The 15,086-nt window shown below is 44.5% G+C and overlaps 1 protein-coding gene across 1 annotated transcript in view; it reads right to left on the reverse strand.

Annotated features, from left to right (window-relative positions):
• Positions 1 to 1,245: 1,245 nt before the first annotated feature.
• TCF7L2 (transcription factor 7-like 2 (T-cell specific, HMG-box)) overlaps positions 1,246 to 15,086 on the reverse strand; it is a 220,612-nt gene continuing 206,771 nt past the window's right edge. The window contains exons 12-14 of the mRNA XM_011927924.1: positions 10,901 to 10,949; positions 8,230 to 8,302; positions 1,246 to 3,393 (exon numbers count right to left, since the gene is read on the reverse strand). Coding sequence (XP_011783314.1) covers positions 2,976 to 3,393; positions 8,230 to 8,302; positions 10,901 to 10,949 — 540 coding nt within the window. The 3' untranslated portion in view covers positions 1,246 to 2,975. The remainder of the gene's footprint in view (positions 3,394 to 8,229; positions 8,303 to 10,900; positions 10,950 to 15,086) is intronic.

The raw sequence follows: 15,086 nt of genomic DNA on the forward strand, positions 1-15,086 counted from the left end.
CAAGGCACCTAAAACCCTCAGTTCCTAAATCCATTTTCCAGAAAATGAAGCAGAGGGTGGCAGGGGAGAAGAATGGCTACCTTAGGTGGTAGTGTTAGGATTAAATGAGAAAATGCACATAAACGGCTTGGCACACTGCCACGAATAACAGATACTGTTCTTATTTGTGTTTTCAAAGGTCACTCGGCCCAGTGTGCAAAATAAAATGAGGAAGGACAACCAGAAACACTCCTCCCTGGGAATACAAAGCAAAGCAAAAACAAAATGCTGAGATTTTACAGAACAAAAACTTGCTTGAGCAAAGCAGTTTCCGAGGGGCTTTTAAGTCCTTGATGCGACACTGCGCTCACCTTAAGTAACCACAACGGCAACACGAACAGTTCCATGCCCATTGAAATCATCATCCTTTGAAGGTATAGATGTCCTAGATAAATGGAACAATGTGTCCATCCATCCAGCTAGTCAGCAAGGGAAATGAAATCCAGGGGAAACCTTACGAAGATCTGTATCATGGCCCCTGCTCAGTGATGGTGATGAACTTGTGCTCTTACCAGGGTACAGCCAAAACACTTGGATCCCACACACAGCAAGGCGCTTCCACACACACCTTTCAGTGCATCACCTTAATCCAATTTTCTAAAAAGCTGCTTACTCAATAATGGCTCATTGCTAGAGAAAGGGCAGTTTGACACCCTTGCATCTCTCCCTGCACGCAGCTCTTGGAGGTTAGGATGCTGTCACACCCATGATCCTTCACTGCTAAGGAGGTGGTTTCTTAAGTGCACTCTTGGTGGACTAAGTCTCATTCACCAGAATTAAATTCTTTCTGCTTGATACTGTGAGAGGATGAGTAGGATATGTCAGAGAAACTGGTTTATAGCCCCCCAAAAAGTGACATTTACTCTGTAACTGTGCTTTGCTTTGAGCAATAAACTACTGGGGATGGCACAGTGAAATACTACAGGAGAAGACACACGCCAAGGATCCTGTTTGATACTCACCATCTTCATTGCAAATGACACATTAAGCAAACCAGAGACACAAGGTGCACCAAATGGGCCACGAGGATGGAGGGGAGGGGAGCAACCCCTCACAAGAGTCCAAGACCACATTCTGGTACCTAAGTCATCACCCACACACTAACTGTATGGTCAAGTTCCAACTTGGGAATATGTTTTTCTTGCTTACGGTAGGTCCAGTTTCCCTAGAGATAAAAATCCGTATCACAGAAACAAGTGACCAGCCTTTATCTGCACAGACTAAGTTGCTTTTATTAATCCAGAACGGCATGCTACAGATACTGTACAGCATGAACATTTATTCATTACAAAAATGGCTTCCAAACCATTAAAAATGAACTTGGAATAAGAGCATAAAACGGAACAGTAACATCACAACTGTTAGGAAACATTCAAAGTATTCACAAAAAATGTTATAGTTAGCATTTTAATAAACCAGAGAAAAATCGGAGACAGGTTTACAATCGCTTCATGTCAACTACAATGGCACTGAATGAACAGGTTTCAGCTTTATACAGCAGTCTGCAACATCAACATGCCTAGGTTTTTTTTAGTTTTAAAGTCTGCTGCCTACTCGTATGTAATATGTGTACATAAAAGCGGCAGCTGGTTTTTCGTGTAAGAGTAATCTAATATACAGAATTTTGGCCCTTAAGGGTTTATACCTCTTCATTTAAAATGCTTTCTGGACAATCTGCTACCAAACACATTTTGTTATAGGTGACATTAAAACTACATACAAATCTACCTATGTAACATCACAGCAAAACATGATGAACAAAAATTACAGCATCAAAAAGAGGGAGAAAGCTAAATTCACTGAGAATTTTGGCACGTAAAGTTCTGCACACGGTCAGTCCAGGCCCTAAGGGCGCAGGGTAGGGCATCCCACTGGGAGTTCAAAGGGGAAAAAGATGGTTCCCACTGCTGCTCAGACAGTGTCGCTAAAATTCCCTCACTCATTTTCAAGTCTTGTTTTACATAATGGCTTTTAAAGCAACTTTTGTTAATGCTACTGATCCTTAATGCAACTATTAATGTCCATTTGGTGACAACTGGGTTTCATACAGCAAAAAAAAAAAAAAAAAGGTCAAAAAGGGAAACAAAAATATATATACACATTTTATATATAAACTTAAAAACCTTGTACAAATGAGTTGTTATATATAAGATGCTTATGCTAAGGGGGAAAAAAAACTTTATACAGTTTCAAGAAAAAGGAAAACATATTTAAAAAGGGACGACATACAGGTACGACAAGCAATCTCTAAAGCAATAAATACTACTGGCCCAACAGCATTGTGATTCTATTAAGTGTTGAGTAGCATCCCCTCCCCCCAAAAGAACAACACCATGGAACAAGGTATATTAACACATTTTTACCCTTTGTTTCTGTACATTTAAACAATAACAAGTAACATCACAATAAAAGTTGTTTCACACAGAAAAAAAAAAACAAAAAACAAAAAAGTAATGGCACTGCATTCGTGGTGCCCTTACGGTTTAAAAACCAGATGTAAAATGATTGGTTCGCAAGCTCGTATTTAATACAAATAATACAGAACCAACTCCTTCTGGAGGGCTGCTTCAAAATTGCTTCTTTTTTTTTCTTTTTGTTTTTTAATCAGTCTTTTAAAACTAAGCTATCCGAACTACATAACAGTTATGTATATATATATATTTTTTAAACGCTACAAAGACTTTAAACAGCTGTTGATAAAAATTTTGGTAGAATCATGAGGTTCTTCTCTCATCTACATATTTAAAAGGAGAAATTGAAATAAGAATGGGTCAAATATTGACCAATGAACTCGATAAACATCAACTAATGTAGCCACGTGGCACAAAATTAAGAGAGTACAAAACAAAACCTTTCAAGGTGGGGAGGAGGGAGGCCAAATAAAGAAAAGTGAAACAAAACCATAAACAAAGCAACTGGGGTTCACGACGCTAAAGCTATTCTAAAGACTTGGTGACGAGCGACAGCGGCTGGGGCTGGGTCCCGGCCAGGGAGCTGTGGGAATGTAAGGAAGAAGTTGACGGCTGTGCAACTGATGAGGAGGGGGCGGCAGGCTGCAAAGCGGTTGGGGGCAGGTCCAGGGCCCCGTTGGGACAGAGGGCGGAGGCCTTGTGGGTGGCCTCGGTGAGCAGGAGGGCGGGCGGCGGAGGCATCATGGACAGGTGGGCCAGGGGGTCGGGCTTCAGGGACAGCGACAGAGGCTGGGTCTGCTCAGTCTGTGACTTGGCGTCTCGGGGAGGGGAGCCTAGCAGGTTGGGGGAGGGGGGAGGCGAATCTAGTAAGCTTCCATCTGAAGAGGGTGGGCTGAGGCAGCTGCCTTCACCTTGTATGTAGCGAACGCACTTTTTTTTTCTCCTAGAAACAGGGGAGAGAGTTATCTGTGAATAGAGGGCACAGATGCCAAGGGAGAGAGTTACCTAATGCTCACACCCAAGCTGAGGTCACCCAAGGGATGTCCCACAGAGGTGGCACGCCCAAGGACAATGACGGTGGCGCCCCCCGGGGGTGGGTCGCTCACTTCACGGTGCCCGGATCTAAGCCTGTTCTGGCAAACCATATATTTAAGAGTCTGAACTCTCTACCTGCTTCCCCCAACCCCTACTAAACACCCACGGCCCCACCCTGCCCAAATGTACGAGAGCAGCATGGAGGCGGCCACTTGCAGACAGTGGCATCTATTTGCCAGCAAGTGGCTTTGTCCAAATTGACATGAACTGAAAAGCTCTTTTGGCTTAGACAGTCCCTCACTTTCCCATCAAGTTTCCTCGGCCCTTCACCCCCATTCCCACCACTACCACCCCCATCCCCCAGTGATGTCTGTGTGTGTGTGTGTGTGTGTTTAGAAGAGAAAGACAGAGCTCCTTCCCCAGCCGCCTCGTATCAATATGAAACTCTCAAAATGCTCACTGTTGAGCCCACATAGCTGAAGGCAGCGCTAGCAAGAGGCTTAAAGGTTTTAACACACCACCACCGTGAGGCTGCTGGCGCCCAGAGAGCTTTCGGGCTTGTCTGTTAAGAACCACACCAAATCAAGAGAGGTCAGAATCAGGTGAGAAGGGAGGAAGGGAAACAAAAATAAAACAAAATAAACTTAAAAAAAAAAAAACAAAAAAAAAACCAAAAACAAACAAAAAAAAAGAAATCACCAAAAACAGGTAGAAGAGGATAAACAAAGGTGGGGGAGGGGGAAGAATAAGAAAAACAGAAAATGATTCAAAGGAACAAGAATAACTGGTTGTATGGCCTGCAGGTTGTGGATTAAATTAAGATTCAAACTTGATTTTTTTTTAATTTTTTTTTAAGATTTGGGGCTTTCCCCTCCCCCACCCCATAGTGAGAAGGTTGGAAGGAGAGATGGTGAGGATGGGATGGATGGAGGGGCATCTTGCCCTTGTCAATGTGCCGAGGCCAGTCAATGGAGGGTGCAGCACAAGCCGGTCACCAAAGTGACAACAAAGAAGAAGTGCCAGGGAATCGCAGCATGGACCTTCCTGGGTTTGGGTTATCGTGCGTGTCTAAACCAGAAAGACTAATTTTGCCCTACACCAAAACCACTCCCCTCTTCACTACTCATTCATGTAAGAAATAGGAATGAGAATTTCAGAGCCTTTCTTGCTTAGCATCAAAGGATGAGGTCGGGGAAAATCAACTCAAGAAATTGAGCATGTGACTTCAAAGCTTCTCCTCCCATTAATCCCAGTCTGATGGGATGGTATTTGGTAAGGAAAGGTGAGCCTGGGGATCAACCTCACTAATGCTATAAAAATAATGCAGATACAGGAAGTGTGCTCATCTAAGGACCCTAGAATATTGTCAGAACCATGGCTGATAACACTCCAACCAGAAACACGTGTGTAAGCGCTGGCCAGCTTTCTGCTGCTGGAAGCAACCAAGATGCTGCCTGCTTGAAGGCAACCACTGTCAGACAATGTCACTGGCCTTGGAAAGGAAAGGTGTGCTGAGTTCCTCCTCTCGGTCTGTGTCCCAGAGCTGTCTGATCCTGCCCCTCTGTGCATGGGGTTTGGACTCAGCAAGATGGCAGGAAGGCAGGGAAGGAGGGGAGGGGTTTAAGGGAGCATGCTCAGTCCTCCCTGCCTCCCAGAGGCTGAGATTCATGGGGGCTAGTGGCCTCAGGTGTCTGTCTGTTCCCTCTGGGTCAGAAGGAACTCTAGGGGAGCAAGCACCACCCCCTGTCACCCTCAATTTGGCAAGGTTCCTTTTTCTCCCTGGGAGAGAGTAAACAGACTATGGGTTCTGCTTCCATCCCAGAAACCAAGATAAATAATTAAGCCTCTCACAGTTTTAAACCACCTTTGCCTGCAGATCAAAACATGCTCAAAAAACTAAGATGTCCATGCATTTTAAAAATGGGAGAAGGAAAGGAGGTGGGGGGGGGCATAAGCAAAACTGAGAAAGCAACAGAGAAAAACAGAGAGAGGAAAGGAAAGGGAGAAGGAAAGAAGCGGGGAGAACAACCAGGAAGACAAGGGAACGGCACCAAGCAGCATTCCATGCTATATTAGGGCAGAGTGAAAAGATGGGAAAAGCAACTTGGTGGGCTCAAAACAGCATCTTGTTAAAATGTCCACAAATGTCAAATAAAACTAGAAACCTTGTGTGGCAAGCTAGGAGCCCTGATTGGCTAGGAGCGTTCTGGTACTTTCCTCACCCCTCCCACCCTCATGACGTGGAAGTTTCCAGATCACAGGAATGGGAGGGGCATCTGCAACACGGGACATGAAGACTATGGCGACAGAGCGACAGGTCTTCTAAGGTGGCTGAGCACAGGGCAGCTGGCACGCACACACATTTCTGACAAGTCAGAAAATGCCTCAGTTGGCAACTTCTTTTCTTTTTTTTCCTTTTTTTTTTTTTTTTTTTAAAGTACATTTTGTCCTTGGGTTTCAGCATCAAGCCAGGGGTGGCCACAGCCACGTTAAAAGGAAAAGTTGAGTAAAAGGGGGAAGGTAACCCATACTCTTAGCACCCCCAACCTAGGCTTCATCTCAATTCAGAGGAGTGGCCTCTTAAAAACCCCTTTCTAGCTTCTTATTTATTCTAGAAGGAAACTAAAGGTTCTTCCCGATCCTGTTTTGGAATAACGCTCCTCAAAGACAGCAGAAATGCATTTTCTCATCATTCCATGGTATGGAAAAGTCACCAATGAAGAAAAACATCTGCCAGGAAAGTCTGAACACTGCTGAGACTGGAAAGAAAACCAGGTGGAGACGGGGACCTGGGGAACTCTGGCACCTAGGACCAGGAGCTCAGCATCTGCAGCAGAAATGCTGCCATACTGACAGCCCCTCCAAGATGCATTTTAGAAAACCATGCTGCTCAAACAGGAAGCAGCTACAAAAGTTTTAGGTTGGCAGATTTTTTTTTTATATATATCAATAAAATTCTGGGCTCTGAAGATACACCCAGGCTGTAAGCAAGGTGTAAGCTATGTCCAAATGGGGGACGTACGTTTGGGTCAATGTTAGGAATAACTTCAAGAAACAAAAAGTCTGACTTGCAGCAACTGCTTCCAAAATAAAAAAAAAAGGATTCATAAACCACCACTCACCCCATTAATAAAATAAACAAACCAGGTACCTGAACCAGCCTTATTGTGAGGCACACACAATAGTGTCAGTTGTATATTTCTACACATCACGAGAAACCCTCTCTTTTAGTGACCCTTGTGATTAACCAGTCATTTGGCCATGGCAGGGCATCTCAGAACAGGCTTCCACAGCTAGTTATCTTCCCACCTGGTACAAGTAAAATTTTGACAAACTCACTGCTCAACAGAGTCCCTGCCCTCCCTGGCTAGTCCTAATTAAATACCTAACCTCCTCCATCAACTTTGTCACAAAACTCCTTTCTGTTGTGCAGAGAAGACCCCAGGACTGTGTCAAAGGGACATTTGTCAGCTCTGTGAACACTCCCGTCTCACAGAATGCCTGGGAATTCTTCTCCTGCTGGGTGCTCAACTCGCCCCCAAATCCCTCATTCCACGGGCAGAGGACTGTCTGTGTGGCTCCCTCTCAGGGAAGACTCTCAGGCCCTCTCTCCTCTAATGTGCTGGGGTCAACATGAGGCACTTCACCGATCTCTCATATTGGCATCAGAAAAGGGGGGAAGAGACACAGGAGACTCGTGGGCATGCACGTAATGGGATGCACATCTGATCTAACGTCTAAACACGGAGCACATGGCAAAGTCATGAAGGGGAGGGACACGTGACGAGGGAGGCACTACAAACAGGGAAGCGTGTTTGGGGTGTTGAAATACCTACCATCATAATATTCCAAATTCAAAGACTGCTTGTATCAGAACAAAGAAACAACAAATTTAACCAAAGGTGGTCATTAAAGGAAAAGAAATGAGACAGGAGCTAGTCGGTATCCCTCCACCAAGAAGGAAGTACCTACACTTTCCCTGAGAATGCAGGCTGGATGGAGACCTGCAGGTGGAACATGGGTGCTTAATTTGGACACCTCTGGGCTATTCTGATTCATTTTGGAACCAGTGCTATATATATACACATATTTTGTTAATTCTGCAGGCCTAGGGACGCTGCAGTCTGAGACTGCATGACTCACTGCTTGCAGCCCTTTAGCTGGTGCATGCCGTTCAATGCCACGCTTCTTTTTCAGCACTGTAAAACAATGTCAGCTAACCAAGCTCCTCTGTACAGACATGTGGTTTTTTAAACATAAAACAACCAAAAAGGAAAAAGAAAAAGGGAAAGAAGAAGCCTACCCCAGAATCCTTCTCCATGTGTCTCGACTCTAAGTGCACGGGAATGCAATTGCTGCCAAGTGTTAACTCATTCAAACCTTTGGAAATGGTGGCTCTCTGTGCTCAGTACCCAGGCCACCGAGGCACTCATAGGGCCGGGCCAGCTCCAGGATGCTGGCTTTCAAAGCAAAAAGATAAGTGCCCCTCCTTGTTTGTTAAGGCTGTGGTCTCAGTCCTGCCACCAGGGATATTACTGACGAGAGCAGGGGGGAAAGAGAGAAAGAGAAAGTGGGGAGAGGAAACAGCATAAAATTAGGAAGGAAATTTTGAAGAATGAGGATCATTAGTCATTGATGCCAGAGGGGAAGTAGATGGGAATGAGGTCAAAATAAATTATCACGCTAAGGTACCGGAAGGACAGAATGCTTTGATTTTCCCAAAGGCCTCGCAGTGGTAATATACCTGCACGGTTTGCACCATAAAGTCTGTCGGTCAAGCCCGAACAGTGCCCGACACTTCTTTGGAGTATTTGCATCTGTTAGCATAAGGTAAACACAAAAAATACAACACAATGGTGGGTCGTGCTCAGTTGGATGTGAAATCTCAGCTACCGCTTCCTTTTCTTCTCTATCACCTTGTTGGTTCTACTTGATAATCTTCCCTCACCAAGGACATGAAAGGAAAGGACTTCTATGAGTCAAAAGAAAAAAAAATAAAATAAAACAATAAAACACACACACACAAAACAACAACCAGAAACCAAAAAACAACAGTGAAAAAAATAAATAAATAAAAAGAGAGAGAGAAGAGGAGGGGAGAAGGTGACGTCATTTGCTTCTACCTAGGCCAGGATTCCGATCCTGGGCTGTCACAAGGAAGGGACGGGGGTTGGTAGGTAACATTGCCTGGGAGGGGGCGCGCTAAGGTTTGTTGTCGCTGACCCGAGGAGGCATGAGTGATGCTGTTTTACAGTGGCATTTTGGCTGGCAGCAGCAGGAGAACAAGCACATCCCTCATAGAGCCCATACACTTGGCAGTGTCCCACTCCCCTGTGTCTCCTGAGATCCACACACAGAGCTACAAAGCAACAGGCCAGAGAAGGGGGAGAGGATCGAATAGACCAGCTGCAAACCAGCACAGCGAATCTGGAAAACTATACACACCTGCAAGGGCCGCACCAGTTATTCTGTTGATCAAGGCCAAAGCGCGCTCGGCATTTCTTAGGAGCGCTCAGGTCTGAATGAGTTCAAGAGAGAAGCGAGCAGAGGAGGAGAACGTGGGAGAAAGGGAGAGAGAGAGAAAGAGAGAAAGAAAGAGAGAGAGAGAGAGAGAGAGAGAGGGAGGGAGGGGGGGAAGAGAAAGATACAAATAAGAAAAAAATAAAAATAAAAAAGGGAATAAATCAATGACCTGGTTACTAATTGCAAAATATTGACTTTAGTTTTTTAACTTTCTTTAATTAAAAAAAAAAAGGTAAAAATCACATTCTTATTCAACTTTTGAAATTAGCTGTTGCAAATAAAGCTGCAGTATCCCTTCTTTAAGGACTGTCTCTCAGATTTGGTTCGAGCTGACAAAGGGAAGTTAGACACGGAAGAACTTTTTAAGTATTTTTCCTCTTTTAGTTCTGCTTTCCCTTTTTTTCTCTCAATTTTTTTTTCTTAAAGAAGAAAATAAAGCGAAGGAGGGAATTAAGTTTGTAACATGCTTTTTTCTTCTCAGAATACAATAGTTTAAAAAAAGAAAAAAATTACAAATAAAAACAGAACAAAATGAAACAAAATAGAAAGAAATAAAGAAAGAAAAGGGTTGTGGTACTGGGATATTGCAGCTTTTGGAATGTTCGTCTTTTCTTTTAAAATCTATTTTCATTAATTATTAAGAGAGGAACAGATAAAGGTAAACAGGCTGTGTGAATGAGCTGTTAGGAGTTAGTTAGAAGCTCATAGCGGCATTTAAGCAGGCACAGTCAGTAAAATGCTAGTGGATTTGCAAATTATGAGCAGAAAAGCAAAAGGAAGAAAAAAACTAAAATAAAAAAAAGCAAAGGAAAAAATAATCATACTGCGGATGCATGCTTGCGTGAGAAAACTTAGTGGGAGCAATGAAAAAAATGCCATTAGATTAAGGAGGTTTATTACTGAATTCCTTCCATTTTTTTTTTTTTAACCAGTCTCTTTTAAAGAAATACTGCATATTCAATTTGCACAGTTAGTTCAACTCTAAATCACTGTCATCACTGCTTAAACAACTGTTATGGGAAAAATAAATAAATAAACAAAACAAAGGTGAAATTAAATTAAAAAAAAAAAACAGAAGCAACTGAAAAAAAAAAAATCTACCGAAACATACGAAACCGTGTTGATGGCCACTTTAAAGAATGTTCAAATGTCATACGTGTTTAAATGTTAATAAAACTATAATGGCAAGAAAAATTTAAAAACAGTTTATCAACTATTTTAATGACTCAAAATGACATTAGCACCTGTAATCGGAGGAAGTGAAAGGCAAGGATTTAGGAAACATTCGCTGTGTTCTGAAAAAAAAGAACAAATTATACAAAGCCTTCAAAATTTTTGTTTTGTTTGTTTGTAAAAGCCTGGCCTTCTCCAAGGGACCTCTGAGATTGCCTATGCAGTATTTCTAATTTCTTCTAGAGAATGACAAACCTCCTTAATTTAAAATGGGTGTAATTTACCACTGTAAAGGCATGCATCGGAACATTCAGGAACAGCCCAGTTAATATCAAACACTCGCACACACCCCCTCCTACTCCCCTAAGCCCCGCCCCCTCCTCATTCCTTCTCAGGCACATACAAAATAAGCAGACTGTATAAATCCTGGCATAGGCATGCCTACCGCTTGCTCTCCAGTTATAGGCTTTGCAGTTATTTTAAAACACATTCCACTAGAATTACAATGTGCTTTTCATGCAACAATGGATGTTACTAGCTTTAAAAGGGCAGTCATGAAGCAATTAATTAAAATGCATAAACAAAAAGGCTGGCTAAGAAGGGTTCCCCCACAATGTCCTGGCCTTGAATTTCTCCTGCCTCCCCCAGATGGAAACCTAACATAAAAGGGTGGTCCTCAGGCTACGGCTCCTTCCTCTAACCTGATGATTGTCACTTACCATTGGTCTCTCCCGGCTGCTTGTCCCTTTTCCTCTTCTTCTTCTTTCCCTAGATGAACAGACAAAACACAGGGAATTATTGCAAGAAACAGACATGAGAAGAGTGTCTGGGCGCTCTTCTCCTGGAAGGAGTAGGCAGGAGGAAGTGACCACACTGCCATCTCCATCCACATCAACTCCCGGTATTTGTCCAACCTCCAACCCCGCTTCAAGCCAAATGCCCTTGCATTGTACCCCAGCTGGAGGGACACACCCTTCTTGGAAGAAGAGAAGGGACTGGCGGGTGGTGAAGGGAAGCTCTCATTTCTCATATACCTATATCCACTGTCAAACCTGACCCATAGCATTTGATCCATAAAAGGGAAGGGGGGACTGCAAGACAAAGATTCGGAGAGGAGTGCGATGACGACATTGCAAGCAGTCTGAGAGCCCATCTTTGAGGAGCACATGAAGGTGGTCATGGCTGCACCAGCTTCAAGGCCTGCCCTGCCTGACCTGCTCACAGCTCTTACTTACGAATGCCAAAGGGTCCCATTCTGAATCAAGAGAATGAAAGCTTTAGCAGGGGCTTCTCTTAGAGCTGGTTATTAAAGATGTGGGGAAAAAGGGTGAAATAGGACCAGGAATCATATGGGCTCCTTTCACAACTGCTGAGTGGGCTGGAAGCCGTGGCTGATGCCTATAAGCCTGGCACTTTGAGAGGCCAAGGTGGGAGGATCACCTGAGGTCAGGAGTTCAAGAGCAGTCTGGCCAACATAGTAAAACCCCCATCTCTACTAAAAATACAAAATTAGCCGGGCATGGTGGTGCATGCCTGTAGCCCCAGCTACTCGGGAGGCTGAGGCAGAAGAATCGCTTGAACCCGGAAGGCGGAGGTTGCAGTGAGCCAAGATCATGCTACTGCACACCAGCCTGGGCGACAAGAGTGAAACTTTGTTTAAAAACAAACAAACAAGAAAACAAACCAAACAAACAAAAACCTGCTGAGTGGACATCTGTAAGAAAGAAGACGTTCCCTCAATTCTCTTCTAGCTGACATAATGAGGATACGACTCCTCCCGAGAATGGGTACATGTATTGAGCATATGCCAAGTGCCAGGCATGATTCTAGGTGTGCTACACAGATGGACTCATTTTAATCCTCACAACAATCCTTTTCAACAGGTATTACCGCCATTCCAGTTTCACAGAGGAGAACACTGAGGAGTTAGGTAACTTTGCCAGGGTCACACGTCTAGCAAGTGGTGGGGCCAGGAGAGAATTCAGGTGGTCTTGGCTCCAAACCCTCAACCACAAAGCTCTGCTGCCTGCATGTTTAATGCCTAGCCCTCCAAGGAAGCTCCTTTAGTGAGGGGTTTAGGGGATGAACTGCATAGAGTGTTTCATATTCTCCAACCTGATCCTTCTTGGTATCCTGACCGTCTGCTCGAGGTTGCAAATGTGGAATGGGACTGGGGGGAATTCAGGAGAGGGTGACTGCCTCATTCCAGATTGAACTAGTTCTCCCTCCCCTCCTAGTCCTGCCCAGATGAAGCAGCTGCCTGGCATACATTTCTGTATGTTTCAGAACAGCTAAAAGTTGCCTTCGCCTAAAGCTTCTCACAATATGCTGATGTCAACTCAGAAGAGAAAAAGACAATGACAGGTAGAAAGAAACTTGAGGTCTGGGTGCGGTGGCTCACGCCTGTAATCCCAGCACTTGGGGAGGCCAAGGCGGGCGGATCACAAGGTAAAGATATCGAGACCATCCTGGCCAACATGGTGAAACCCCATCTCTACTAAAAATACAAAAAATTTTCTGGGCCTGGTGGCACATGCCTGTAGTCCCAGCTACTGGGGAGGCTGAGGCAGGAGAATGGCGTGACCCCGGGAGGCGGAGCTTGCAGTGAGCTGAGATTGTGCTACTGCACTCCACCCTGGTGACAGAACAAGACTCTGTCTCAGAAAAAAAAGAAAAGAAAAGAAAAGAAAAGAAAGAAACTAACTCGAGAACATGTTAGGCTCTGTCAGGAGAACCTCAAGCTTGGTGATGCCACCAAGCTTAGGCTCCACCCTAGGGCTGAGGGCCATCTGTTGTAGAAATGGCCTCTCTCTTCTATGAGGTCAAGGGGCCTGTGCCACTTGGGAGCTTTGTTTTGGACTTCTGTTCAGGGCTCTTATTGAAACGTGCTATGTCCCTTCATGTACAATTTCTTTTAAAAGGACTTCACGTGCTTTATCATGAAGCTGGCATCTCATGGGGCTGCAACAGACTATCTCCATGCCCGCGCCTCTCCCACGTGAGGGGCAAAGTGCCACCTGGCTGTCCTGGAACAGGCAGGTGGGCCTAGTTTCGGTTCATTTAGGGGCCGGAAGTATTCATAAAAACCGGGCACAGAAATGTTTTAACTTCATGGAGTATCAGCATCCCCATAGACACGGGCTTCTCCGCCACGTGTGAAAAAGCATCTCCATTTCCAGTTCCTTGCAATATACCGTGGAGGCATCTGAAAATTCCTCTACCCACAAGGAAGCTGTCCCTTTAGGATACAGCATAGAGATGGTGACTACTGAAGAAGTTCTCATTTAGACTAGAGACTTCTGGAGGACAGGGACTGTGTTTTCATAAAAAGAAGACATGGGAAAGTGGATAAACCCTAAGCTTAGTGAAGAGGAAGATGCATCTCCAGGGAGGTGGCCACCCTACTACCCCCTTAAATGTAACAAAAGAAAGAAAGGGCCTAATATAGGGGTGGAAGAAAAGAAACTCAGGTGAGCAAATGGCATGGGACCTGTATCCTTTACCTAGTGTAGAGGGTTAGAAAGGAAACAATGTCAAATATAGCCCCAGGGCTTAGATATTACTGTGGGACTCAAGGGTTTTTTCTCTTCGTCTCTAGAGAACGTGCCAAGTCTGACAACCCAAATGTGACTGTTTTCACTCAATTCTGTTTTCCTAAGGAAGAGACATAAAGTCTTCCGTTACCAGTTGGCTGAAAAAGCAGGAATGTGAAAGAGGCATGAGGTGAGCTCAGGAAATATTTTCCAGAAGAACCTTTCGGCGTTTACAATGACTAAAGTAATTTATGGAAACTCCCATGTCAAGTTAGTTTAAAAAAAAAAAAAAAAAATACTAGTAAGTTGCTACCACATTCAAACCCATAAAAGCTTCAATGCTGCGGTTCTTAGTCCCAGTGTTCCCTATTGCATAAAAGGAAGGAGTGTGAGTGTGTGTGTTCACACCCATGTGTAATGAGTCATTGTAATAGGAATCTAAGTACCTCTTACAAGAGATAAAGTTCCTAGAGCCCTAAATCCAGATCTCTAAACCTCAAATCGTCTCAGGAGTTCCCTTATTATACCAAACCATCTTCCAAATTTAAAACTGAGCTAAAGCCATTTTGAGTGCCTCACAGCCCTTCTGAAACTCAGAAAGTATGTCACCAAAAGCCTCGAGCAATACTTTCTCTAAACGACTCTGAGGCAAGTCAAACACGGTATTCTTTTGAAGCTATCACGGTCTGCCTTGTACCTTTGTAGAGATTTCACCCTGCACAACTCCAGGGGGCACCATTCACATAGACCCCAGTGTAAATGACATACTCTAGAGTCGTGCAGTGCACGCCCTGCACAGCTGTACATGAAGGCCCTACTATGACCCAAAATGTCCATTGGGGATATGATCTCTACAGAGAAGCTGAATTCCGCTCTGTGGTATCATTCTAGATTACTCAAAGAATTGGGTCTGTAGCAGGTAGAAGCTCAAGATGAACTCTAAGAACTTCTGACCCGAAACCAGGAGAGTAGCTTTCCTGAAATGATATGGTTGTGTACATGGAGGCTATGGAGCCTGCCTGCTGCTGGAAATCTCCACCTCAGGGTCAGGTGGCGGTGAACAGCAAGCCTGTGGGAGAGCATTCACTTTCTCATCCTCTTCCTTTCAGCTCCAGAAGAAAGGCTTCCCCACTGCACACATGCTGGGGACAAACAGAAAGGTCCCAAGCAGTGGAGACCCCATGCAAGCCCGTCTGTCAGCGACAAGGGCTGTCTCACTAGAACACACGCGCCATCCAAGAGGTGCCAGCACTCCTTCCTGATTCAACTCCCAGGAGGAGCACAGTCTAGCGCTGAAAGCTAGGGGGGCAGGGCCTCGAGAAAGATGGCCAGGGGCACCTCCCTTCTCCCTCGTCTGCACTGCAAGCACGGG

This window comes from Colobus angolensis, unplaced genomic scaffold (genome assembly GCF_000951035.1).
Source record: "Colobus angolensis palliatus isolate OR3802 unplaced genomic scaffold, Cang.pa_1.0 Scaffold75, whole genome shotgun sequence".
Taxonomy (NCBI): Eukaryota; Metazoa; Chordata; class Mammalia; order Primates; family Cercopithecidae; genus Colobus; species Colobus angolensis.